At 40.5% G+C, this 26268-nt stretch overlaps 2 protein-coding genes across 15 annotated transcripts in view; one reads left to right on the top strand and one right to left on the bottom strand.

Moving 5' to 3' along the window:
- Positions 1–17479, bottom strand: part of PLGRKT (plasminogen receptor with a C-terminal lysine) — a 61748-nt gene extending 44269 nt beyond the window's left edge. For 4 of the 11 annotated variants that reach the window (XR_012332505.1, XM_073806144.1, XM_073806146.1 and 1 more), the window contains exons 1-6: positions 7483–7598; positions 6290–6436; positions 5980–6202; positions 4759–4886; positions 3096–3200; positions 2807–2893 (exon numbers count right to left, since the gene is read on the bottom strand). Coding sequence is in view for 10 of the 11 variants with exons in the window: in XM_073806144.1 (XP_073662245.1) it covers positions 2856–2893; positions 3096–3200; positions 4759–4886; positions 5980–6098 (390 nt within the window). In the remaining variant the exon portion in view is untranslated. The other 7 variants (XM_019934802.3, XM_019934798.3, XM_019934797.3 and 4 more) reach the window with 7 other exon arrangements.
- Positions 7651–26268, top strand: part of CD274 (CD274 molecule) — a 32495-nt gene continuing 13877 nt past the window's right edge. The window contains exons 1-3 of one of the 4 annotated variants that reach the window (XR_002176322.3): positions 7651–8602; positions 23526–23591; positions 24482–24823. Coding sequence is in view for 2 of the 4 variants with exons in the window: in XM_073806142.1 (XP_073662243.1) it covers positions 23540–23591; positions 24482–24823 (394 nt within the window). In the remaining 2 variants the exon portion in view is untranslated. Of the gene's footprint in view, positions 8603–18287; positions 18417–20145; positions 20166–23525; positions 23592–24481; positions 24824–26268 lie in introns of those variants that run through there. The other 3 variants (XR_002176321.3, XM_073806142.1, XM_073806141.1) reach the window with 3 other exon arrangements.

The following is a 26268-nucleotide window of genomic DNA, read 5'->3' as shown; positions in this document are numbered from 1 at the left end:
ATGACCTCATTTTAACTTGATTACCTCTGTAGAGACTCTATCTCCAAATAAGGTCACATTCTGAGGTAGTGGGGGTTTGGACTTTAACAATATGAATTTGGAGCGGGGGGATGGGACACAAACCCATAACAGACCCCTTTCAAAATGGGGAGGCAGTTATTGGCCTATTACTGAGCTCCTGTTAAAAATGAACACCTTATCCCTGGAGAATTTATGACTCAGGCTGACATCCCCATTTTTGAAGGGTGGGTCAACTAGGAGATGACAACTACAAGGAAAGCACCCATTTGCTGGTCAAATGAAAATAATGTATTTGAGGATGTGCCTAGCCTGGCCCTGATGTCATCTCAGTTTTGCATAAAGGAGTAGTAGCTACCCTTTGGTGAAAACTTTATCCCTGACTCTGCCACCTGAAGCAAAGCTACTGGCTCAAAAGGCCCTTGGGTTCACAGAGACTGTCCTAAATGCCTGGGCCTGGTTCACCTTTGGTTCAGCTAAGCTGAAAACTAATGGTGCTGATAGTGTTCCGGCCAGTTTGACCCTCAGCACCAGCTATAATGGTCGCTTGGATCAGTGGGCAGAAGTCAAGGCTGTTCTCAAAGCTCTGGTCAACTGCACTGAGGGGGCAGTCTGCCACGGTCCCTGAAGGTACCCCCACATTCTGGGTAAGCCAAGAATGCAAGGCCCACACTGCTGCTTATTCAGGCCATTTCTTGAGGTTATGTTTGCAGGGAACAACCTTCAGGAAGGGGTTAAAGTTCTCCCCACCTCAACTCCACCAGCTCCTCATTAACTAGAAAAGCAGCAGATTCCCAAAGTTCAAGGGTGCCACAACCCACTGAGTGTACAGCACCCATGTGAACCCATCTTTGTCACCTCTGTGAGACTTGAGAGGCATGGGGAATTGACACGAACCTCATGCTTATGCTCTTGCTGTGCTGTGAGTAATAAACTCCTCCGTCTGCTGTAGGTGTCTCCTGTGTTCTGCCAGCATCCATGGGATAGTAATAAGCTAATCTCTTAGCTTGCAAGTAGGGTAAAATTCCAAACCCTTCACAGACCCTGACTTCTGACATAAAAGTAAAAGCCCTGTAGTTTCCAGGGGTCTTGGACAAGGACTCTCTGAGTATGTGACATACTTTGCTGGTTCATAAACCTAATGTTTGGTCTCCTCTAGGTCACTTTCTTCTGTTAAACAATTCAATTGCCTATTCTTTCAACAGTTCCATTCCCCCCAAAGAGATCTTTATCCTGCACAAGACAGTCTTATCACTCTTTAGAAGCAATAATAACAGCAACAACTAATGCTTATAGAGTGAGAGACATTGTTCGAAAGACCTGACGCGTTGTTCTACACATTCTCTATATACCGTCATCTTTACTCCTCATAGCAACCCTCTGAGGGGGATACTATAACCTCCAGTTTATAGGTTAGGAGACTGAAGCAGAAGCCACACAGTTAGTCAGGAGGTGGAACTAGGATTCAAACCCAGGCTGCCTGTCCTCACTTTTAACCACTCACTATATGTCTCACAATAGGACCGTCTATTCCCAGGGCCATAATGAACCACAGAGGCCTAGAGATCTTCGTTAGACGTCTTAGGAAAATAATTTCAGTCAAACTTTTAATACTTGATTGATGTACAACATTTTAAAATACCTTTTGATAACCTATATTAGGCATTTAGACAATCTTCTACTTTGCTTTGATCTTTTTATCCAGCCATTGTATAAATCCAATGTCGAATGTTCACACTGTATTAAAATTTCCTATTGCTGCTATAGCAAGTTATCAAACTTAGTGGCTTAAAACAACACAAATTGATTACCTTACAGTTCTGAAGGACAGAAGTCCAGAATGGACTGGAGGGACTGCATTCCCTCTGGAGGCTCTAGGGGAGAATCTGTATCCTTCCCTTTTCCAGTTTCTAGAGGTTGCCTGAATCTTTTGGCTCATGGCCCTTTTATTCCATCTTCAAAGTCATCAATCAGCATAGCATCTTCAAATCTCTCTCTCTCTCTGACTCTGACCCTCTTGCCTCCCTCTTTCCCTTATAAGGACCCTTATGATTACACTGGGCCCATCCAGATAAACCAGGATAATCCAGGGTCTCCCCCAATTCAAACTCCTCAGCTTAATCACATTGTAAAATCCCTTTTGCCATGTAAGGTAACATATTCACAGGGATTAGGATGCAGATGTCTTTTTGGCAGGGTAGGGAGGGGCATTATTCTACCATACACTCTAAGCAGTTATCTCTTCCTGCAGTATGGAAATTTTTACATTAGATATCTAGATTAGAGATTTAAACAAGCCCATTCACCAGATAATTAGTAGTCTACTTCATCTTGGCTTTGAGGGTAGAGCACCGAGGGCATTTTACCTTTTGGGAGGTTAAGAAGAACATAGTGCTGGAGCACATGTGACAGAAACTTTAACCACCGTAACAACATAAAAGCTTAATTATCTAAAAATGTATCTGAAGGACTTCCCTCAGTGGTTAAGAAACCCCCTGCCAATGCAGGGAACTCAGGTACAAGCCCTGGTCTGGGAATATCCCACATGCCACGGAGCAACTACACCCATGTGCCACAGCTACTGAGCCTGCACTCTAGAGCCTGTGAACCACAACTACTGAGCCCACATGCCACAGCTACTGAAGCCCATGTTCCTAGAGCCCATGCTCTGCAGTGAAGACTAGCCTCCGCTCTCTGCAACTAGAGAAAGCCCACGTGCAGCAACGAAGGCCCAATGCTGCCAAAAATAAATAAAATTTTTTTTTAAATTAAAAAAATAAAAATGTACCTGAAGTCGGGCATTCATAAGCATGAACTCCTGCTGGCTTTTCATGTTCTCATTCATAGATTTTGAAAATATAAACCCCATCTTGACCTAAAATGTAAAAAAGCAAAGTTTAAAACAATATATTCTACATGCATCCTCATATGCTCTGTTTTCAGGCTACCATGAGCTTAAGACAAAGTAAAAAAAGAAAATTTTCTGACCTGGGAACACAGTATGGACACTAGTCTTTGCTCCTAACTAGCTGTCTGATCTTGGACAAACTTAACCAGTCTGGCCATCATTTACTTACATAAGAACAGCTGATTGAACTGGATGATTTCCAAAATCTTTTCCTGCTCTATAGCTTCATGTTTCCTGATTTTTCTTCCCACTGTATATCTTGAAGAACTGAGCACTTAAAAACAAACAAACAAAAAAAAAACGCTCTCATTTTTAGGAGGGGCAGGGTGAATACCATCCACCCTCTTACCTTCTGTACAGCTGGATGACAGAACCTTTGCTTTTGAGGAGGAGTGATTCAGAAGATGCACTGTACAACTTGAACACCGATTTCTCTGTGCTCCTTGCATTTGTATTTTAGGACGTTTTAGGTATCTCAAGGTTACTATATCAATACTCTTCCTATAATCCCTACCCCTCTCCTACCCACTTGCTCTTTCCATCCACCCACTGCTAACATCCCTTGGCCATCCTCCTCTAGCCTCACTTTTTTCTTCTTAAGCTACTACTGAAGTTCTCAAAAGGGGGAAAACCTAAGGATACTTAAATGTTCTGGGAAACACAAATTTTAAATGAATACATGGTTATCATCTATCTTATTTATCTTACTTAAGAAGTTCTTAAGTGGGCTGGCAATTCTAGATGGTCCAGAACTCCAATTTTTGTTCTTAAGTCAATTGGGTAGGTACAGAAGACCTCAGTTAGCTGTTGATTCTACCTTCAGAAGACTGCAGAACTCAGGGAAGTTATGACTACTATACCTGCTTCAGCGATGTTGCTGATTCTCTTTGGTAGGCTGTTGAGCACTTTGTGAACATCAGGTCAGAGTGGCCATTCCTAATGCTTTCTGCCCAGAATTCACAATATTCTGTGGGAAGCTCAGACAGAGTTCCTATTTTCCATAGCCTCAGCAGAAAATCTTGGGATCTAGCTAACTGGTGAGAAGATGATGGGAGAGGGAGGATATTTCATGCCAGACGCAATGGGTTATCCCTGCTAATGGGGCTCCAAGTGAGTGTATACTACAAGCCAGACTTCACTGGCTTCCCTGTATTTTGGCCAGAGATGCACCCTGGATTTATAGGGGTCTCTGAGCCAGAGTCAGCTTCAATGCTAGGCACAGGAGGCTGAGCCAGAGGAGGAGAGGCAGAGTCCTGAACAGGCCTGGGAGGTCATGAGATTTCCCTACCCACCCCACCCCTCAGCCGCTGCCCTCCTCCATCCTGTGAGTGACCAGAGGCAGAGTCACCCAGTAAGGGTGGGCAGATCTAGCAGAAGTTCTCTGCTGTCTCCAGATTTGACAGCCCCAAGTCCATTGTCTCCAACAGCAGAGCAGAACTTGCCTGAAGGCAGAAGCAATATATTATCCATTTTGGCAGTCACCAAGGTGTCTCTTTCCCACAAATGTGCAGAAAGCATGAGTGACACCAGAGAAAGTGTAGCTCAGGCAGTTGCCATTCCTTATTTTTCTTTTGCGTGTAGGAGTAGATCATTGAATTTTTACATATGCAGCAAACATTTATAAAGAAAACAGCTGTCCTCTAATCCCATTTACACACAGACACACACACACACACACACACACACACACACACATCCTGTATGTCAGAGTTATGTCCCTTAGAGTGCTCCTATTTATAAGGGGGTGGACTCTCCCCTGAAGCGGAGTGACAATCCTCGTGTCAGTGATCCAGGGAAGAGAAACCATGTGGAAAGTTAGGACTTAGGCTTACCTTTTTCTTGTCCTTGCTCTCTTGGGTCTGGATTGTAGTTTCGATGTATCAGGGGATACTCCCACGGGTTAAAGGTAGAAGCCAAGCAGGAAGAAGAGCTTTCCCTTGGTTCCCAAAGGAGATCACACCTGAAAGTGAGTGCACCACACCTTGTGAACTGTGCCCTGGAATTCGGTATTTTCAACCTTCTTCTCCTTCTTTTCCCACCCTAAGAAAGCCATTTTCCAAAGTCTGGGAGGTTCCTTAGGGTATCCACAATACTCTCAGCTTTCACTCTCCCACTCACAAAATATATATCAGAAAATAAACAGAAGTGACCTTGCAATAGGAGTAACTTTGAATTCACCAAATTGTATAAGGTGAGTCTTTCAAAAATGCTAACACTTTGTCATTGATGACAAACGCCTTGCTACTTAAAACTTTGATACCAGCGTGTGTCAGAGGGCTAAGAATGCTGATTTGGGTCCTTTCTGCCTTCGTTTTTCCTTCAGTTACTCCTGAGACCTTAGAAAGGACTCTTTAATGCTCCAACCCTGCCTCAACTGTGCTACAGATTACAACAGGCATGGGTATTTCTGAGGAAGAAGTGTTGGGACCGCAAGTTCCAGGCAGCCCTTCTCAGGTTGCATCTAGGAGCCAGGATTTGATTTTACTTTAAAAAGAAAAGAAAAGGATAATTCCATGACCCATAACCTCTGTCATCCAAGTTTCTGCGCTGACTCATTTCCTGATCGAATGACACATTAACTACCTACATTTCTGACTGGTTGCATAATTACAATCATTTTCAATAAGTCTTTGGGTTCCATTCCAACTAGCCCATTTCCCCTGCAAATTCCAGCCGAGAACTCACAGCTTCAGGTAGGTTTTCTGTAATTTATAACTCCACCCGCTCATCCTGGACCCAATCACAGTAACTTGGGAATTCCTGCAGTGGTATGCTGATTTCCGTTGATAAGGCTCTGCCTACTTCCCCCAACTTAATTACAATGGTATGGGAGAGGTCTGGAGTCTTTAGCACTAGAAGCGGTTCCTCCGAAACGAGGTTGGCGATACTAGGAGCGGGAAAGCCAAGGGCACTCACAAGGAGAGGGCACCCAGCGCGGCCCGGCAAGCCCAAGGCCCTGAGCTCGGCGCCGGCAGACGCAGACGCAGCCCCGCGGACCCGCCCTCCCCAGCAGCCTGAGGCCGGCCTGGCACGCACGGCCGGCGCTCACTCACTGGGCAGTGCGCAGTGGAAGTGCGGGGACACTGATCAAAGCAGAGGCCTCCAGGCCGGCGTCCGAGACCGCCGCACGGACCGGGTCTCGCCCCGCAGAGCTTTGGGATTGGCTAGCCATGGCAGGGATTCCGAGCCTCAGCCTATCAGCGCAGGTCTCGTCTTCCTTAAAGGGCCCGCTTGCCTGACCGAGGAGGCCTGGTGTTTTCTTTTCCCGCCTGGCGCCTGGAAGGGGCAGGTTAAAAAGGCAAATTCAAAATCCAGCGACTCAAATTTTGAGGGGAGGCAGAAGAAGCATAATGGAAATCTCACTTAAAGTCCTCAGTGAGGTTTGTCAGTTACCCACGAGGAGCCTGAGCAATCCATGCTCCCTCGCAGAGCTAAAACCTCCATAGAGCTTAATGAGCCGTCTCACAGTTGTTCACATACGATGTCAACCACCACTTGTAGGCTCTGTTTCTAGAAGAGAATGTGTCTCGTGAGCGGTTGTCACTTAAGCATAATCCACAGTTATAAACATATGTAAGGGCTTTTCTTCTTATAGAATAGGTTTATGTTGAGCGTGGACTTTTTTCCCCATTTGAATCTCAGCACAGACATAGTTTATTTAATTTGTTAGAGCCTCAGCCTACTCCATCTGTTGAGCTGCCACCATTAAAGTGGCAAAAAGATTAAGACAGGAAACGAAAAAGAGCAGACTTGACCAGAGTTACCAAATCAAATTTCTTTTTTTTTTTTTGACAGAGCTATCTTTCTCCCCTTCTGTTCTGAGAGATTCATTTCTTCTCACCCCACTAGTAATTTCTATCTTGAGTAAGTCAAGCCTCTCACCCAGCTTCATTGAGAGAATACTTGAGGAACTGTTGGCATTCTGTTCTTTGTTATTAAATGGCTTGGAAGAATACCATGGACTTCACCAGGCTCTGGCCTTGAGGAAGGTCAATGAGGAAGGTCACTGCCCTTAGCCCTGGCTGACCATCACACCTGTGGAGAAGGGATCTAACCTTCCCCAGGCTCTGTATGTGAGCGAACACCACACCGACCTGTTGCCACAGTGACTGGGGCACCATAGAAGCAAAGCCACATGGAACTTTGACTCTTTAAGAGGGGATAACAATTGGTATGATAGCATTTGAGTGCTTGGACTCTAGCATAAGCACACCTATATTTGATTTGATTTCCAGCTCCATCACTGTCACTCTTCATCCTCTCCAAAACTTACTTTTATCATCTCTACAATAGGACTAAAGCCATCTAATTTACTGGATTGTGAAGACTAAATGAGATAATATATTCAGGCACTTAGCACCATGTCTGGCACACAGTTAGCATTAAATAAACAGTAGTAACCAGCAACAGTGGGATCCTGTTACTAACTCTAGGTCTGAAGGGACAAAGGTAAGGGAGCAGTTACTAAAACCAGGCGAGAGCCATAGCTGTGGCTGTATAAGAGGGCTACCAACAGGAGCTATGTTTTTCAGGAGAGGAAAGCAGTCGATGCTGACCTTTGGCCCAGGAGGGTAAGATCCTATAGTTGTAGCCACTGCTAGCACCTCAGCTCCAAGTGGGGATAGGGTGGAAAAGAAAGATACATCCTTCTGTCCTTCCATGCTCGGAAATCCTGCTGAAATCTTCCATTGGCTGGATCCACAAGAAAGCCAGAAGATAGGGGAGCCAGGTCCATACAGTCTGTAGAGGTTCCGGACAAATGAAAATATCCAGCACACCATTTCTACAACCTTGGGTTTATCATACTTTGAAGTACTAGTTCAAAAGGAAGAAATGTTTCCACTAGAGGACCCAGCCATAGCTCCATTGAATTGGAAGCTGAAACTGCCCCCGATCAGTTTGGTTCCTCATCATGATGGAATTGGAATAACTGATCCTAATTACCAAGAGGAAATTGGGTTGCAGCTATACAATGAGGGCAAGGGGAAATGTGCATGACTCCCAAAGATTCACTGAGCATATGTTAATACTCCCATGTGCAATAATAATGATCATTAGATAACTACAGTAACCTGATAAAGTCAGGAGCACTTAAATTTCAGACCATACAGGAATTAAAGTGTTGTATCACCATACCAGGTAAAAAATCCTAATCTACTAAGATACTGTATAGAGCAAGGGAAACAAAAGTGAATGAAGTAGGAAATTATGATTATCAATTTTAGCCTAGCAACAAGCTATAGAGGCAGGGACTACTGTAGCTCTGTATATAAAACGTTAATTGATTATTTCTTCCCTGCCCTTCCTTTCCCTGTTTCCTTGGATGAAGAATACTGATGGAGACAAACATTATAATTTAGTTTCTAGGTCAGAGTATTGCCATCACCTCAAAGCAATATAGTACTTGGTAGGACTCTGTGATTCTCATGTTTAGGGGATGCGTTTCTCTCCATCTGAGCAAAGGGAAAGAATAAATACTGGGTGGCAAAACAGGTAGACTATCCCGGTCTTCTATTTGCCTCCCCTCATATCCATTCTCCCCCCTTCCTTGCCCTATTCTATACCCCAGCAGCTGACCTCTTTGGAAAACAGCACCTGGGCTCTTCTCAGCTGGCTTCCATTTGGGTTGGGACTTTGGAGGCATCCACAGGAGACAGGAGGCAGGAGAAAAGAGAGGTAGGGTATATTTTATCCATTCTTTCTCTGTTTGAGGATCTGGCAGTGGTTGTGTCTCTCCACAACTTCAGCTCTTGACCCGTGGCCCCTCCTCTGTGGCTCCAGCTCACAGAGCTCTGGAAATGCTCTCCTCCCTTACTCTTCAGCCTAGAGATGCTATGGGTTTCCCGCTGCTGTTATACTCTCAACCTGATGGTTCTTCACCCCAACTTGGTGGTTGGGAGCTAGATGGTTCTCTTAACCCTACCCCCACTCCTTTAATTAGCATCTAAGATCTCTTTAGTCAGACCAACTGAGTAGAATTCTGATTCCTGATGGAAACCCAATGGATACACTTTATACATATACATTATAAATACTCTTGTATGTATTTTAAAATATAAGTGAAAAAAGTGACTATGAGAATATCTACTCTGGGAATTGAGAGAAATCTTGGTATAGATATTGAACACATTTTATAGACTGTGGGGTGAGAAGATTAAAGGAAAATTATTTCAATATCAAATGACATATAACTAACTGGTGTGTGCATTATTTCTAATTGTATGAATTTGTGAATGTATGTATATATGCTTTATACACACATACAAATAGGTACTTTTAAAAATCATTTTGCATTATAGCATAAGGATTTTCATGTTGTTAAATGGAATTCATATATACCATTTAACATATGTAAGATTTTCAGCAAGTATGTATACAATTTCCATCATTGGATATTTCTGATTTTTTTTTGCTACTGTCAGTAGCATCATTGTTAATCAACTATGCTCCAATATAAAATAAAAAATTTTTAAAAAAGAATTAGATGGCTTCCCAGACCCTAAAAAAAATAACATCATGATGATCGCCTCATATATGTATAGCTTTTTAATATTTTGATTGGAAATACTGGATTAAATAGTATACATATTATAGAAAGAATTGATGTAAAATCCATAAAGTTCTCAACTCATTTAAAGTCCCCTACCTCACGACAGTAAAATTACTCAATATTTCCCTGTATATCCATAAAGTAGTTTTTTAAGAAAACAAAGTTTTTAATTGGGGAATTGGGATTGACGTGTACACATTACTATGGAATGGATAACTGATGAGGACCTACTGGGTGGCACAAGGAACTCTATTCAGTGCTCTTTGGTGGCCTATATGGGAGGGGAATCTAAGGAAGAGTGGATATGTGTATGTGTGTAGCTGACTCACTTTGCTGTGTACCTGAAGCTGGCACAAAACTGTAGATCAACTATACTCCAATGAGAATTTATTTTTTTAATTTATTTTTTATTTTTTAAAAATATTTATTTGTTTATTTATTTGGCTGCATCAGGTCTTAGTGACGGCATGCATGATCTTCGTTGTGGCATGTGGGATCTAGTTCCCTGATCAGGGATGGAACTTGGGCCCCCTGCATTGCGAGCATGGATTCTTAGCCACTGGACCACCAGGGAAGCCCCAGAATTTAAGAAAGAATATTTAGAATAATAAATAAAAGTTTATAGAGTAATAAATTTTTTAAAAGTTTTTGAAAGTTCAAGATGTGCTTAGAGGTATTCCCTTTTAAAGGGATGCTTTTGAAAGGAGTGTGAATTTCTTCATTAAAATGGGAAACAGGTTTAGCCAAGAACTTCAGTCTATGAAGAAGAGCATGTGTGGGGATAATGATAGAAGTCTTCAGTATTAAGCTATTCTGGAATTGTGTTGCGCATACTCTGGAACACAGTCTGAATTTTAACTTTAGACTTCATTCATGGGGCATACTGTAGCCTGGGCGCAATCTGAACCAGCAGAGCATCACTGAGCTTTGGACAGCCTTCTCTGGACTTTGTCCATTCCTCAAGTGACACCATATGGCACTGTAATATAATGGCAGCAGTGGACTCAAATCTTGTTTTCTCCCTACCTAGAAAATTTTATATTGAGATATAATTCACATATCATAAAATTTTCCGTTTAAAAGAGTACAGTTTAGTGGCTTTTAGTATATTCAAAATGTTGTTCAACTATCACCCCTACCTAATTCCATAACATTTTCATCACCCCAAAAAGAAACCCCATACCCTTTAGCAGCCACTCCCCATTGTCCCCCTTCCCCCACCAGCCCCTGGCAACTGTTAGTCTGCTTTCTGTCTCGATAGATTTGCGTATTCTAGACATTTTATATAAATAGAATCATACAACATATGGCCTTTTGTATATGGCTTCTTTCACGTAGCATAAGGTTTTCAGGGTTCATCCAAGTTGTAACATGTGTCAGTACTTCATTCCTTTTAATGACTGAGTAATATTTCATTGTATAGATATACCACATTTTGTTTATCCATTCAAAACTGATGAACATTTGGATTGTTCCTACTTTTTTGCTATTATGAATAGTGCTGCTATGTACATTCATGTAAAACTTTTTGTACCTATGTTTTCAATTATCTTGGTTATATACATAGGAGTAGAATTAGCTGGGTTAAATGGTAACTCTATGTTTAATTTTTTGAGGTTGAACAAATACATGATGCCACCAGCAGTGAACAAGGATACACTTATATGGTGGTTAAGGGCATAGACACTAAAGCCACAGTACCTGGGTTTGAATCTCAGCTGTACCACTTCCTAGTTATATAAGCTCAGACACGTTACTTCAGTTTTGTGCCTTGGTATCCCCATGTCTAAAATAGGGGTGATAGGGACTTCCCTGGTGGTGCAGTGGTTAAGAATCCTCCTGCCAATGCGGGGACACGGGTTTGATCCGTGGTCTGGGAAGATCCCACATGCCTTGGGGCAACGAAGCCCAAGCACCACAACTACTGAGCCTGCACTCTAGAGCCCGCGAGCCACAACTACTGGGCTCACACGCCAGAATTACTGAAGCCCATGTGCCTAGAGCCCGTGCTCCTCAACAAGAGAAGCCACCGCAATGAGAAGCCCACACACCACAACAAAGAGTAGCCCCCGCTCGCCGCAACTAGAGAAAACCCACATGCAGCAATGAAGACCCAACGCAGCCGTAAATAAATTAATTAATTAATTAAAAAATAAAATAGGGGCGATAATAGTATCTTCTTCATAGAATTGTTGTAAAATGTAAACTAGCTAATGTAGGTAAATCATCAAGACATGGTGTCTGACAAAAAATGCTATATATTTTATAAAAATGCTATATTTATAATCTTTATTATAATTATTGCATTTTGTTTTGTTAACTTGATAGTTGAAAAAGTGATGATATAGTTTGTTGAGGTTTGCCATTGAAATGGAGTAATCAGAAATGATAGTAATTTAAGGAGGCAGCCAAGTCAAGGAAAGCTTTTTTGAGCAATGGGCGATTGTATTTCAGAGTGTAACCTAAATAAAACTGAAGCTTCACATGGTTCAGTACAAGCATGTAACAGCAATCTAAGAAAACATCAACTGACAGCTGAAGCACTTAAGAATAATACATAAGCTTTCTTAAGCAGTCCCTGCAAATGATCTGCACAGCATATTTAACAGGAAACGCCTAAAATCTTCCCTAGATATTTCTCTCTTTCCAAATATTTTTTCCACTTACAGTAGCTGCTTATATTTTTCCTTCTTCTCAACCATGAGGTTTCCATATCACTAGACTAAACCCCTGATAAGTTCCTTCACCTACAGCCCATGCCATTCACATAACCCTGTTCCTAGCCAGTGACTCTCAGCCTCCTGCACCTCTGAGAAATTCAGCCTGGTCTCCTACCTGGAATCCCAGGTAGCATTTCAATTTAAGTTGAAAACAGTCCCTGAACTCTGATGAATAAAATTATCTACCTTATTATATATTCTCTCTTTTGCAGCTCTTCACAAGAGGGACACAACATCTGTTTGGGCCATCCAGGGACATCAAAAAACCATACCCAGAGTTCATTCTTCATTCTTTTTCTCTTCCTTCTGTGGCAAGAATCCCTGGAAGTGCTGCAAAGCTTGGCCTGACAGTGTCCATTAAACTTCTTCTAAGCAAACGTGGGAACAAGCATGTCAATGTTAGACTTTATTCTTCCCCATGCCAACTCCCCATCTTCCTCTTAGGATCTCCAAGAACACACGAAAAATGATGAGTTCACTGGGTTAATTTTTTTGTGGTTACAGGAGGCATTAATTATCCCCTTTATCAAAACCAAGCAAATGAGGGTTATCTTCATAACTGTTGGAGTCTGTGACATACAGAATAATGGATACCCCATGATTTTGCTTGATATCAACCCTACAATATATCAGCTGCAAACTAGAACCACCTTGTCCAATTCACACCTAGGCCAGGCCTCACTGGGTTTGGGGAAACTGCTTATCTTCACCCCCTGGGGCCTTGCCTTGAGAGAGTTGGACTTCAAGAGGTAGAAGTATGCCTATGTTGCTTCTGACTTTCCAAGTCTACCTCAGTGTTTGAGGTCAGTGTGTCACTATCCTATCTTACTCTTAAAATGCTGCTATGGTCTTCTCTTTTGCTATGTCAGCTCTGATTAACACAAAATTAGCAAGAGATTCTGGGTCGGGGGCCTTTGCTTGGGGTTGTAAAATGTCTATTACTCTAGTCTATAATTCATGTTTCTACTTGGCTTGTTCATGCACAAGCGCGGATGAAACCTATGCTTTCCCCTTACTCTCCACTTTGCCATATTCTGTAAGAAGTAAACCAATTCATGCCTAGAGTACACACAAACACACACCTTAATGCTATTGCCTTAGCTGATGGCATTTCTCAGCCTCTGAGGCTTTCCCTCTGCATACTTGTCAAAGGAATGCTCTAACCATAACTCAGAGCCTTTTCCTCTCATCTCTGGCACAGTGTTCCCAGTGAATTTCTTCAGCTTGTGATAGCGAATGACCTAGACCAGTCATGTTGTACCCTGATTAAATCCCATAAGCAGGACCAAGGCCTTGGACCACTTCCAGCATACTGCCACCAACTTTCCATTTCTACAAAGGATTGTATCAATAATTTCTTCTTAATAAGTTATGAGTCTCTTGATGGGTTACAACCAGTTTCCAGTGATAATTTAATGGGAGAGTTTGTGTTTCATTTTTAGATATCCTTAAAGAGCTCACATTGTGAGCTCTAAGTCTAAAATATTGTGAAAGCCTGTAATTCTGGCTGTAGTATCCTACCCTGAAATAGCGTATTACATCATATCTATCATCCTTGATTCCCTTTTCTCTATTAGTACTAATATCCTTCAACAAGTTCTGTTAGTTCTGCTTCCAAATTATATTTTGAATGTACTCTACAGCAATAGCTCCTAAAGGACTCCCAGCTTCCATGCTAGCCCCTCTATACTCCATGCTTCAGACCACAGCTAGAGTGATGTTTTTGGAGCACCAATCAGGTAACCCTACTGCTTTAAATTATCCAGCAGCTTTCCATTGCAATTAGAATCCAGCCCTCTTCCCTTGGTCCTCAAAACCATGATCTGATCTGATCACCACCCCTTCTTTCACTCTGTACTCCAGCCACAGTGACATTTGTTCAATCCCTAAAACTTGCCAAGTTTTTGCATCTGTTGCAAAAGCCTTGGTTTTTGCATCTGTTGACCCCTCTACCAGGAATGTTCTTCCTGCAAATCATTTCATGTTTGTCTTCATAATCTGTTTCTCAAATATCGCCTCTTAGAGACAACTTCCCTCGCCACCACACTAAAGGAGCCTCACATCTACGTATTCTATCATATTGTCCCACCTCTTTTTCTTTCTTTTTTTGTTTCTAATAGGACTCTCCAGTATCTGAAATTTATTAGTTTATGTTTGGAATCTCTCTCTCTCTCTCTCTCTCTCTCTCCAGAAACAGAAAGGCCTTGCTGTCCTTTCAGGATAGGGTGGGGAAAAGAAAAAACTATATCTCATTCTTTTATGATGAATCTATTATCATGAATGGCAGATTAATTAGGTTCTAGATCCAGTAACCTGGATGTGACTATAATTGGCCTTTGAATAACTACTTATACCAGAAAACAAAAATCAGTTTTTCCCTTTCAAGTAGAGATTCTGAAGACTTTTAGACTCTTAGAAGTCATATTGTTCTTAGTTTAAAACCAAGAATGAGTATAAAATAATACTCCTGGAGGCAATTCTACAGACACGTTTGAACTAAATCATGTTCTCGAACCAAGTAAAATGACTCACAAGGGAACTGTTTCATTTGTACAACATTCACTTAGGTTACTTAATTCTAAGATATTAAATCTATAAAATATTTCCCAGTATTCTCTGAAAGGGTATCTCCCAATTGTAAATTCTATTTTTAGCAGTCTTCAGTTCATTTATTGAGATTCCTTGGAATTAAATTATTTACCATAGAGTGTTCCCAACTTCCCACAGCATTTACCTGGGTCATAATTATCTATGTCTGGGTTTATGAATTCCTTGAGGACAAGGGACATTGCTGGAGGCCTCATCTTTGTTTTAAAGAACCCACAGTGTGGGAGCTGCCCTTTGTAGCCAAGAGCTCTTCACCTGACCAGCTCTCCTCCAGCTCAGGACAGGAAATAAGAGACAAATACAGCCCTTGTTAAGAGAAGCATCTGAGCATGGGTGTCAAGTGATGAAAGCTGCTACCACTTGGCCATCCACACATGTTAATTGCTCCTGTATTTTAAACAGTTGTATTGTATAACCAGAGCAAAGTGTTCTGCTCCATGAAATCTGTTTGGCACCAGTCTATGGGGGTGGATGGCAAAGGTGGAGGCAACAGAAGGTGAGAGTTGGTGGATGGGGACAGAGAGAGAGAAATGGGCATAACATACGGCAGTGGTTTACAACCCTACACAATCAAAACTAGAACATGGGGGAAAATCTGGATGTTGTCTTTATATATAATAATAAAATGCATTTCTACATATTCAATGAAAACAAAGCAGTTTGTTAATATCTTTTTGTTTGTTTAAGTATCTTTATTATGTCCTGTTCTTGATGATCAAGAAAGTATACTGGAAATTGCTCCTTCACCAGGAAATTGCTAGTATCACTTCAGACCCACTTGTAAGAGCCTGGAATCTCTCTCTCTAAGGTCAGGACAAACAAGGATCATCTCTCTTGTTTTAGGGGCAAAAGTGAAAGTAGAACAGGCAGAGGTAGAGTGAAGAATGGTGTTGATACCAATTAAACCAAATTAGTTGGAGGAAGGAGAGTTATAACTGTACTTGCAAAGAACTCTTCGTTCAGTTTTTTCCCTTAAACATTATATCATCAATTTAAAAAACTTCAGTGTGCACATGACTCATGTGGGGATGGTTTCGAAATGTAGACTCCCAGGACCACCCCCAGGAGAATTGGACTTAACAGGTCTGTGGCAGAGACGGGGAATCTGTATTTAAACACCTATCCCAAGTCAACTGTGATGCAAGTGACCCTCAGAAACACTCTGAGAAATAGCACATCAGCAATGATGAGTTTTTAACCTCTAAAAATGAACAGATTAAGAGGGGTGTGAATGGGACATGGCGATACTGGAGATGATCAGGTGTCTAGTTCTATAGCTCTGGCTTCCCACTGCTCGTCCCATATCTCAGCACTCCTCCATCCACTTCACCCAAATCACAAAACACGAACAAGGTTTTGGGACTGATGCCCCCCTGGCTGTTAGATTTTCATATACTTTTTTGAAGTGATAAAATCTCTTTTTTTCTAAACACATCCTGTTTTTCTGTCTCCAGACGATATAAAAACATTAAGAAACTTGATAAACAGTATAGGAAAATGAATGGCTTCATTAAGAAACTTGATAAACAGTATAGGAAAATGAATGGAAACAGGTGGGTGAGATGAACAAAATCACAAATCCTCAGATTAGTAATATGTAAATCACTGAGGAGAAAGCTGAGTAAATACCTTCCATTCCCATCAACAACTTCAGAGAAAGGCAAATTCCGTTCACCTCCTGCCTTGCCTGCTGATCATTGTGTAGACCTTGAACATTGCTTTGGTAAAACAAATAAACAAGCAATTAAACATCCCCCCCCCACCGCCCCCAGTTTTAAAAATTATTCATGCATCATAGAGACCATCTAAGAGGATATCACTTATTCCTGCCTACTCAGTAAATTACTTGCTCAGGAAAACTCAGCTAGTTAGTGGTAGGTGGCTCTAGAGCCAGCTTTTCCCCACGTGATGGTCATGACCCCACTAGCAGGTCTTGAAATCTATGTCCTGGGTCTTGAGTGTCATTTTTAGAAACATGAAACTGGTTAAATAGAAAATATCACAGGGAATAAAGTTGAGAAAACGCGGCTCTATTTCACCATGTGGCCTCAAAAAGAGATTTGAGCTAATCTCCAAGTCTATTACAATTTTATTGAGGCTAAAGAGAATTTCACACTCCCCACCAGATTGTAAAGGCAGTATCTTCTGTATTTTTCCAAGTTAAAAAATAAAAATATGTGGGCTTCCCTGGTGGCGCAGTGGTTGGGAGTCTGCCTGCTAATGCAGGGGACACGGGTTCGAGCCCTGGTCTGGGAGGATCCCGCATGCCGCGGAGCAACTAGGCCCGTGAGCCACAACTCTGAGCCTGCGCGTCTGGAGCCTATGCTCCGCAACAAGAGAAGCCGCGATAGTGCGAGGCCCGCGCACCTCTATGAAGAGTGGCCCCCACTTGCCACAACTAGAGAAAGCCCTCGCACAGAAACGAAGACCCAACACAGCAAAAATAAATAAATTAATAAACTCCTACCCCCAACATCAAAAATAAAAAATAAAAATAAATAAAAATATGTGATATTCTAAGAATGTGAAAATTCTTACTTGGGAAGCAAATGCCGTATCCAAGACAACAGACAGCTCAATATTCATTCCTTATGCAGTAATTTGAATTGCAGTTGAGATGAATAAACAGGAAAAGCAAACAATGAAGAGTCCAATATATCAATTTAAAATTAAAAAGAAAGAAGAGAGGGAGAGCGAGACTGCGCTAGAGAGCGAGAGAACGAAAGAGCAAGAGAGCCGCATCTAGAAGTTCAGTAGTGGGGAATGCTTGACACAATTCTGCCGCCGCCTCAGTATGAGTGACGTGGTTTCAGCTTGGGCTCAACCATTGATCCGGAGTTACCAGAGGATTTTCTTAACCCTCACCTGTGCTACCCCAACGTGGATCTCAAGGACGGCAGGATAGCAGGGATCCAGAGCATTCTTAAAAGGTTTAAGTCCTGATGGGAAGTTATTTTAATGACAAAGCAATGATAGTTTCACTAGGTCGAGGAACTTTGAGGAAGTGACAAAGTCCACGTTTTAAAAATATGTTTCCTATCACACACACCTACTTTCTAGAATAAAAACCAAAGCCATATGGGCCTGTCGTTTTACTTTCTTTATGTTGTAGATTTATAGCAAGTTATCAGGATGATCCGTTATCTTGTAAAAGCTTTTATCAGAAAGAGGGGAAACCGCATGGCAGAATTTAGAGTGTGAATTCTGAAGGTAAAACCAACGTCTGAAATCTTTGCGATGATTTCGGACGTTGGTTTGTTTTTAAACATTGTTTAAAACATCAGATATTGATTTGTTTTAATCTTTGAAGCTTTCCTTTTGAAAAGCTGATTTACGGGAAGCCGGACTTAAGTTTCACTTTTGGTTTCACTTATCTAACCTTTTATTCCAAAAATGAAAAATCCGCTTGTTTTCCAGATTACAAGTTTAGCGGCAGCGTAAGAAAATCCAGTCGGGGGCGTGGGGTGCTGACCCGGGGGCGGGACTGTCTCGCAGGGGTGGGCGGAGAACTCATCCACGCTAGCTCTTTAGCTGCGGGCCGCCGCGGGTGGTCCTCGCAGTCCCGGGCGCAGTGCCGAAGCCTCCCCGCCAGCCGAGAGTCTCCCGCCCGCAGGTAGGGAGCGTTCTCGCTCACTGGCCAGCATCTTTGGCCATCTCGCTGGGCACTTTAAAACGGAAAGTCAACAGACCCTTTCTTTGGGATGGAGAGAGGAGAAGTGAAAGGGAAAGCGTGATGGTTTGGGTGCAGTAGAGACGATTAAGGTTAATTGGAACAAGTAACAAGTTTAGCCTTTAGCTAGGGGGATTCAGTTTTGCTTATCCTGTAAGTCCATATATGTTCCTGCGCGTTCACGAATGTGGTCCTGAGGTGGGTAACCGGGTCTAGAGGGAAATTCCTGGGTTAGAGGTCGGGACACCCGGGTCCCAGTCCACCTTTAGCTGCTCACTAGCAGTCTGATCTGTGTAAGTCATCACACCTGCAGCATCTCTTAAGGTCCCTTCCTGCTGTAAGAGCCAGGATACCCGAGCCCGAGTTCTTTGCTCTATCTGCTTTGAGGACTAAAGGAGTCCTGAAGGTGGAAGAGAGGAGCCTAAGGAAAAAAATGTTAAACATTTCTTAGCCACATTGAGCTTAGCCTATGTCAAAGTTCAGTTTGGATTTGTCTTAAAACACAGGGAGTCTTCACGTATCATTGTTCCACCTTGTTTTGTGCACCTAATGTGGCTGATTTTCTATGGATTAAATTGCTGTCTAAAAATGTGATTTTTTTTAATGGCTACATTCCATGGTGCTGGATAACCAAACAAAATTAATCCCCCATGCTGGACATAAAGATTATTTACAGTGGTTCACTATTTTAGCCATTCACTGAACATCATTGCATATAAATACCTGGGACATTGTTGATTATTTCTTTCGGATTAACTATTACAAGTATAACTACTTAATCAAAGTCTGAATGTTTTAACAGCCTTTTGATACAAATTGAAAATTTCCTTCCAGAAAGGTTGTGTCAGTTCACATTGACAGTTGCCCAGCAGTTTTTAAGAACTGTGATACTCTAAAGAAAAAAATAGCCTTTTTTTCAGTTAAGTACAGTAGGCAGAGGTTACAGGACAATAGTTAGAGTGTGGTCTTAAAGGAAGCCACAGAAATACTATCGGGAATTGAAGCGACACCTGGGAAATGTACAAGAATATCTCAGTGTGACTGAGGGGAAGGAGAAAGGACACAGGGTTTAGTCGAGTTTAATAGAGTTTTGTATTTCATAGAGGTTTAAATAGATCAACTCGATCTGTTAATTGGGTAGGTTTTCAGCTTACTTGGAGACACATTTTCAAACTCTAGGAATTTTTAAAAATCAAATCATAGTACATATACATCAGGTAACAATCAAAGGAAACCCTGAACTAACAGATATCAAGACACTCCTTGCTTATACTTTTGAGAAAGAAAGCTTGAGTTCTTTTCCCTGTCTTTTCGTCCTACCCATCCTACCTTAGCAAGCTAGAGAAGTAGTATCAGCTCCATAGTGTTACACTGGGTTCCCCTAGGGACAAACCTGCTTCCCCATCCTGAATAAACCATCGCTTCTTCCCTAGTTCACGTTTTCCTTGCTCTTTAAATATCTCAGTTCTTGTCTGGGAATTCAGATATACTGTCAGAGTTTCTTCCCTGAAGAAGATGTCAGTGTTCTCAGACCAACTGCCCTAATGTGGAGTTTAGAGGTCAAAGACCATGTCTGTTTACATGGTCCCTATCTATCTATCTATCTATCTATCTACCTATCTTCCCTCCACTAACAACAACTGCACTCCAAGGGAATGGAGCCTTGGAAGAGGAGCTGTAATGAGGAATTAGGTAAATATCAGATCTAATCCATCACCTTCCAGTAAACTTTTATTACCTCTAAAATTTTCAACTAAATTCGTTAAGGGGTAGGAACTCCACCAGGGTATGCCATAAACATTGGAAAAGTTAGTTGAAATCCATGAGTGGATTTAATGCCCCTCTGTTTTATTCAGTTCTTTACTTGGAGTTAGGGGCATCTTAAGTTTTCTTCTGCCCAATAAATGTATTTGTGTTTATTATATCACATTAGTATTTTATAATTGTGGTATAATCAACTCTGGCCCAAGTAAAGGATAGGCAGATAGCTGCTGCAGCCTCATTTCAGCAACCTTTGTGTTCTCACAGTCCTGGCTGCCATCCCTGTTTCCAATGTACAGGGCAGACAGAAAGGAGTGAAATAAGAATTATGTACCTAACACTAGCAAGAGGATGATGATGATATTTTTTATTTTACCGTTTTTGTATGTGTATATCTATATGAACATGAAGGATTCATACAGGTTGATAAGAAACCAGTAAGATAAACAGGCCAAAAAATGATCATATAATTCATAAAAGAACTAAAACAATCAACAAACTTCAAGTTGTACTTTGTAATTAAATTAGAAAAAATATATATTTTAAACAAAACCAAGGCTAAGTGAAGACCCAATGTAACTGGCACCAATTATCCACATGTATCAAGAACCAGGAAAATGTTCTTTGTCCTTGATCAACAGTTCCGCTTGAGGAAAATCTGTCCTCAGGGCCTAGCCTGGGACCTGGTACACAGTAGACACTTAACAAATATTTGCTGAATACACAAATACTTATATTTTTAAAACTGGAAACAATCCTTACCTAACAACAGGGAAACTAAACATTACGGGACCACTAAACAAGATACTTATAAATATCATGCAGTAAAATGGAAATTATTTGTCAAAATATTCAGTGAAAAAATGGGTGTTATGTGTATAATTGTTCTTAAAAGCTTCATGGGGAAAAGACTGGAACAAAAATATATACCGAAATGCTCACAGTGGTTGCAAGGTTTCTCAGCCTTGGCACTGTTGACATTTTGGGACAGATAGTTCTTTGCTGTGGGGGCTGTCCTGTGCATTGTAGGAGGTTTAGCAGCATCCCTGGCCTCTACTCACTAGATAGTAGCAACCCTCTCTCCACCCTATTTTGACAACTAAAGATGTTTCCAGGCATTACCAGATGCTCCCTGGGTTAAGTGATGGAATAGTGGGTGACTTTCCCCTTGTTTTCTTATTTGCCATAATGTGGTAATATTATTTTAATAATGAAGAAAAAACAGAAAAATAAACACATGCCATTATTCTACCTCAACTCTGATGTTTGGGGTTCTGGGGTTCTTTCCATTTTACTACTCCATCTGCCAAACTCTCTGCCGCTTGGCAAGATGAAATGGTTCATTAAATTTTGTTTTTATTTTTTTCTAATAAAAATAAAACATATTCATTGGTTTGAAAATCTGGACACAGGAAAACACCAAAGAAGTCATTCACAATCTCATCTCCCTTTTCTTCTTTTTCTCCCATCCTTTCTTCCTTTCGAAAACTATAAAGAGATAAATACCTGACTATTCTTCCTTTAATTTTGTTCCTAGATATAATTACTGTCAGCATCTTGGTATGGATTTTTCTGTAAATTTCCATGTCTAAATATACACACACAGATTATTTCTTTTTTAAACAAAAGTGGATTTCTGCTACATATACTGTTCTGCAACTTACTTTCTACATCTTTACAAAGTCAATACATCTACATGTATTCTTTCCTTAATGGTATTACATTATATGGACATACCAAAATTTATTTAACCATTTAGGCTATCTAGGGTTTTCCCAGTTTGGGGCTGGTATTAGCAATGCTAATCCTTTGGCGTCTATTGTTACATGCATGTGTTTTTGTTTTTGTAAGATATATTTCTCAGAGAGGAAGTGAAAGCTAATATGACATATACATTTAAGATTTTAATGGAGATTACCAAATTGCCCTTCCAAAAAAGGTTATACAACTTCACATTCCTACCATTAGTGGGTAAGGAAACCCATTTGTTCGTATCCTCAGAAATGCTAAATATTAGGAAACTTTATAATTTTGATCAAGCTAATAAGTGAAAAATGGTGTCTCATATCTTAAACTATTATTTTTTTCTTTATTGGTAAAATTGAGCATCGTTTCCTATGTTTAGATGTCATTTGTATTTCTTATTCTCTGAACTGTATATTAGAACCTTTGGCTCATTTTCCTGTTGGGTTGTGTGTACTTTTCTTATTGATTTTTAGGAGCTATTTATATATGCATGACATAAATCTTCTGCCTTACATATGTGTAACATTGATTAATTGATCAATTGTGAGTTTTTGTATGTATACAAAGGTCGAAGAGACCCTAAGGCAGAAAGCTGGCTTTCTTCTCAAAATGTAAATGTATGTATTACATGAGAGAGAAAATACATTAATAAATAAACAGATTTGCTGAACTATAGAACAAATCTCTATTTACTCCTCTACTGGAATATATGCTCCTAGAGGAGAGTGACTTTTCTTTCCTGTTCACTGCTGTATCCCTAATGCCTAAATTAGTGCCTGGCACAGAAAAACTACTCAATCAATGTTTGCTGAATCAAAGAATTGGTAGAATTTCAAGCAGGATGACACAATGAAGTGTAGAATCTAGGCAGATACCCCTGAAAGAGGGCTGTGAGTGAGTCACATCTTAATGTGAAGTGGTTGAATCCAACTGTTTCTCCTTTTCACTCCCCCTGCTACTAGTGGAATCAGTTTATTGAGGGAATGGAATTTATAATTTGGGATAAGCAAAGGACGAAAGAGGAGATTTTAGAAGGATGGAACCTGAGGGAGAACTGGCATGGTTGGGATAATAATGTGGAAGGCTTGAATAGTTAAAGGGTAGGATGAAAGCTGCTAGTGGGGGGAAGAGGCATTGAAAGGTGGGAGATAATGGAAGTTAGATTCTCCTTGCTTTGAAATTTTGTATAGGGCAGGCTTGGATTTCTAGATATGTTACACTGCAGGAAAAAAACAAAAAGTAATTGAGAGGATTTTGGTGCAATATTTTCTTCTTGGTTTCTTTTGAGTGTACAAGTTTTTTTACAGGCCTTGTAATTAGAATTCTCATCATAGTACCTTTTTTTTTTTCATTTAGCTTTATGTGGCTGTGGGATATTAAGTGAAGGTATTGAACTTCTAAATTCCCTGCTGTATTTCAGCACTTACAAATCAATCATTGTCTGGTTATCAAAAGACAATTTCAATTAAAACTGCCAAGTCCCATAATGTCTGGATATTCAATTATTGAGTAAAGCAGTTTTCTTTTTGTGTTTTCCATAATTAGGTCATTCCAGAAAGATGAGGATATACAGTATCTTTACATTCATGGCTTACTCTTGTTTGCTGAAAGGTAAGATACCAAATCCTTTCATTAGGTTCTATAATTTAAATATTTTAACTATAAGATAAAAACTGAAATAATAAAATAGATATAATTTTTGTAGAGAAGACATTCTATTTTTCCTTCATTATAATTCATAAACATATTTCATAGACCTATTTCAATGGACAAAGATATAGGGAGTATGGACACATCTAAAGAAACAAAATTAACCCATATCCATTTATCCATTACTCATTATCCATTATCCATTTCCCAAGGGTAATTACTTAAAATATCTGAGGACATGGCCTATGTGTATACTTTTATATGCTTGTTTTAAACAAGCAGGATCATTCTGTCCACCTTGCTCTATGACCTGCTTTTCCCAGTGAGTATATTCTAAGGAAGAATTATAGTGTACATGCAGTGTCAGGGTAACACAGTACTGGCATCAGCCTGAGACCCTCCCTAAATCTCTGTACTCATCTACCTCTGGCCAGACAACTGATTAAGAGTTTCAGGCAGTATGTAGAGAGGACTATTGGAATCTATGATTTAGACTATGTAAAAAGCAATGAGTGTCCAGTCAAAGGACATTCTGGGGATGTCCACATGAAACAAAGTATCCCTTGTTATAAGCACCCCATTACCATGTAATATTTCTACAGTAGTGTATGTTTATGAATTTTGGGACTACAACTTGTTTAGCTAATTTTATTATTTTAACTCAGGAGTGAGATATACATCGTAAAACATGTCTCAAGCTCACTGGATAAAATATGTATTTCAGGGAAGTAAGTCCTTAAATGTAATTATCACATAAGTGATCAGATAAACCTTTTATAAACCCTGCATTCATTCTATAAATTTTTTGAGGAATTTTCCGTCTTCTAAAGATTGGTCATCTTTCTTTTCAGCATTTACTATCACAGTTCCCAAGGACCTGTATGTGGTAGAATATGGCAGCAATGTGACATTGGAATGCAGATTTCCAGTAGACAAACAATTAAACCTGTTGGCATTAGTTGTTTACTGGGAAATGGAGGATAAGAAAATTATTCAGTTTGTGAATGGGGAGGAAGACCTGAATGTTCAACACAGTAGCTACAACCAGAGGGCCCTGCTGTTGAAGAACCAGCTCCCCTTGGGGAAGGCCGCACTTCAGATAACAGATGTGAAATTGCAGGATGCAGGAATTTACTGCTGCTTGATCAGCTATGGCGGTGCCGACTACAAGCGGATTACTTTGAAAGTCAATGGTAAGACCTATTACAGATAGACACAGCCTTTATTAAAACCATATCTCAGTGTTGAGAACTTTTCAATCTTGGAAGTCCAGCCTCACTTTCCACAGCAGCAGTCTGTTCATTCATTCATTCACATACTCATCCAATGAGCGTTGCTTGAGCACATCCTGTTTGATAGTCCCTGGAGATCCAGAGCCAAATGTGGCAGTCATGTTTCACAACATGTTCAGTTTTCCTAAAAATAAATTCCTAGGGCTTCCCTGGTGGTGCAGTGGTTGGGAGTCCGCCTGCCGATTCAGGGGGCACGAGTTCGTGCCCCGGTCTGGGAGGATCCCGCGTGCCGCGGAGCGGCTGGGCCCATGAGCCATGGCCGCTGAGCCTGCGCGTCCGGAGCCTGTGCTCCACAACAGGAGAGGCCACGGCATGAAAGGCCCACGTACCGCAAAAAAAAAAATTAAAAAAAATAAATAAAAAAGTAAATAAATTCCTAATCTTCACTTTTTTATTATTATAAAAGTAATATATATAAATATATATTTTTTTTTTCTTGCAAATAATTCGGAAACTGTGGAAGAGAATAAATGAACCACAAAAGTGTCTCTCCTCCCTTCACCACTATCTTCCATGGCATGCAAGGATAATAGTCACTATTTGTGTGTCCCTCCAAGAATTTTTAAATTCAATACTTATTTCTTAATTTTATGAGGTCTGCCAGCATTTTTTCTTTGAACCTCTCTATGTCAAATCCAAATAAATATATTAATGACAAACCCCATTGTAAGGTTCACATTCAAAAAGACTTGAAGTCAATCTATGAAGGCAAAAAATAATCATGTCAAGTATTGAATAAACTATTCTTCCTCAGAGACAGTATAAACTATGCTCACTAGGCATACATTCATCTTAAAAATCTGTACCATTTTTATCTTGGAGTATTGAAGAGGAACTGTGTCATATTCCTGGGTACTGACCTATAAATATGACATCAGGTCACCTGGATTCAAAGTTTTGGATTGCTTCTAGCTCAGTAAAGGAAAACACCTTAGCTGACCACCTCTGCTTTCACTGTTAAGATTCATAAAATTGAGAGCTGAAAGGATCCCAGGCAAGAGCAGCTAATCCAAACACCCAAAGAACAGCAATCCCCTGAAAGGATCTTCTACTCACATACTTCCTACAATGATACCCCTGTCATTTGGACCTTCCTTCTATAGCCTATTGTAATTACTTTCTGATATTGAGCTGAAATCTGCCATCTCTAGTCATAGTTTTGAGATTATCTGCTTGCTTCTTTTGTTTACATGGTGACCTTTTAATATGTGACTAGAATTAAATCATCATCCCTTGGTGTTTCTATTCCTGACCTAAGTACCATCAATCTGAATGTCAGGAATATAAATAGAAAAAGTTTACACTTATCATAAAGGGGTAACTAATCATTATAAAGTCAAAATCAA

The sequence above is a fragment of the Tursiops truncatus genome, chromosome 6 (genome assembly GCF_011762595.2).
Source record: "Tursiops truncatus isolate mTurTru1 chromosome 6, mTurTru1.mat.Y, whole genome shotgun sequence".
Taxonomy (NCBI): domain Eukaryota; kingdom Metazoa; phylum Chordata; class Mammalia; order Artiodactyla; family Delphinidae; genus Tursiops; species Tursiops truncatus.
The sequence above is the reverse complement of the archived record's forward strand: the minus strand, read 5'-3'. Positions and strand labels throughout refer to the sequence as shown.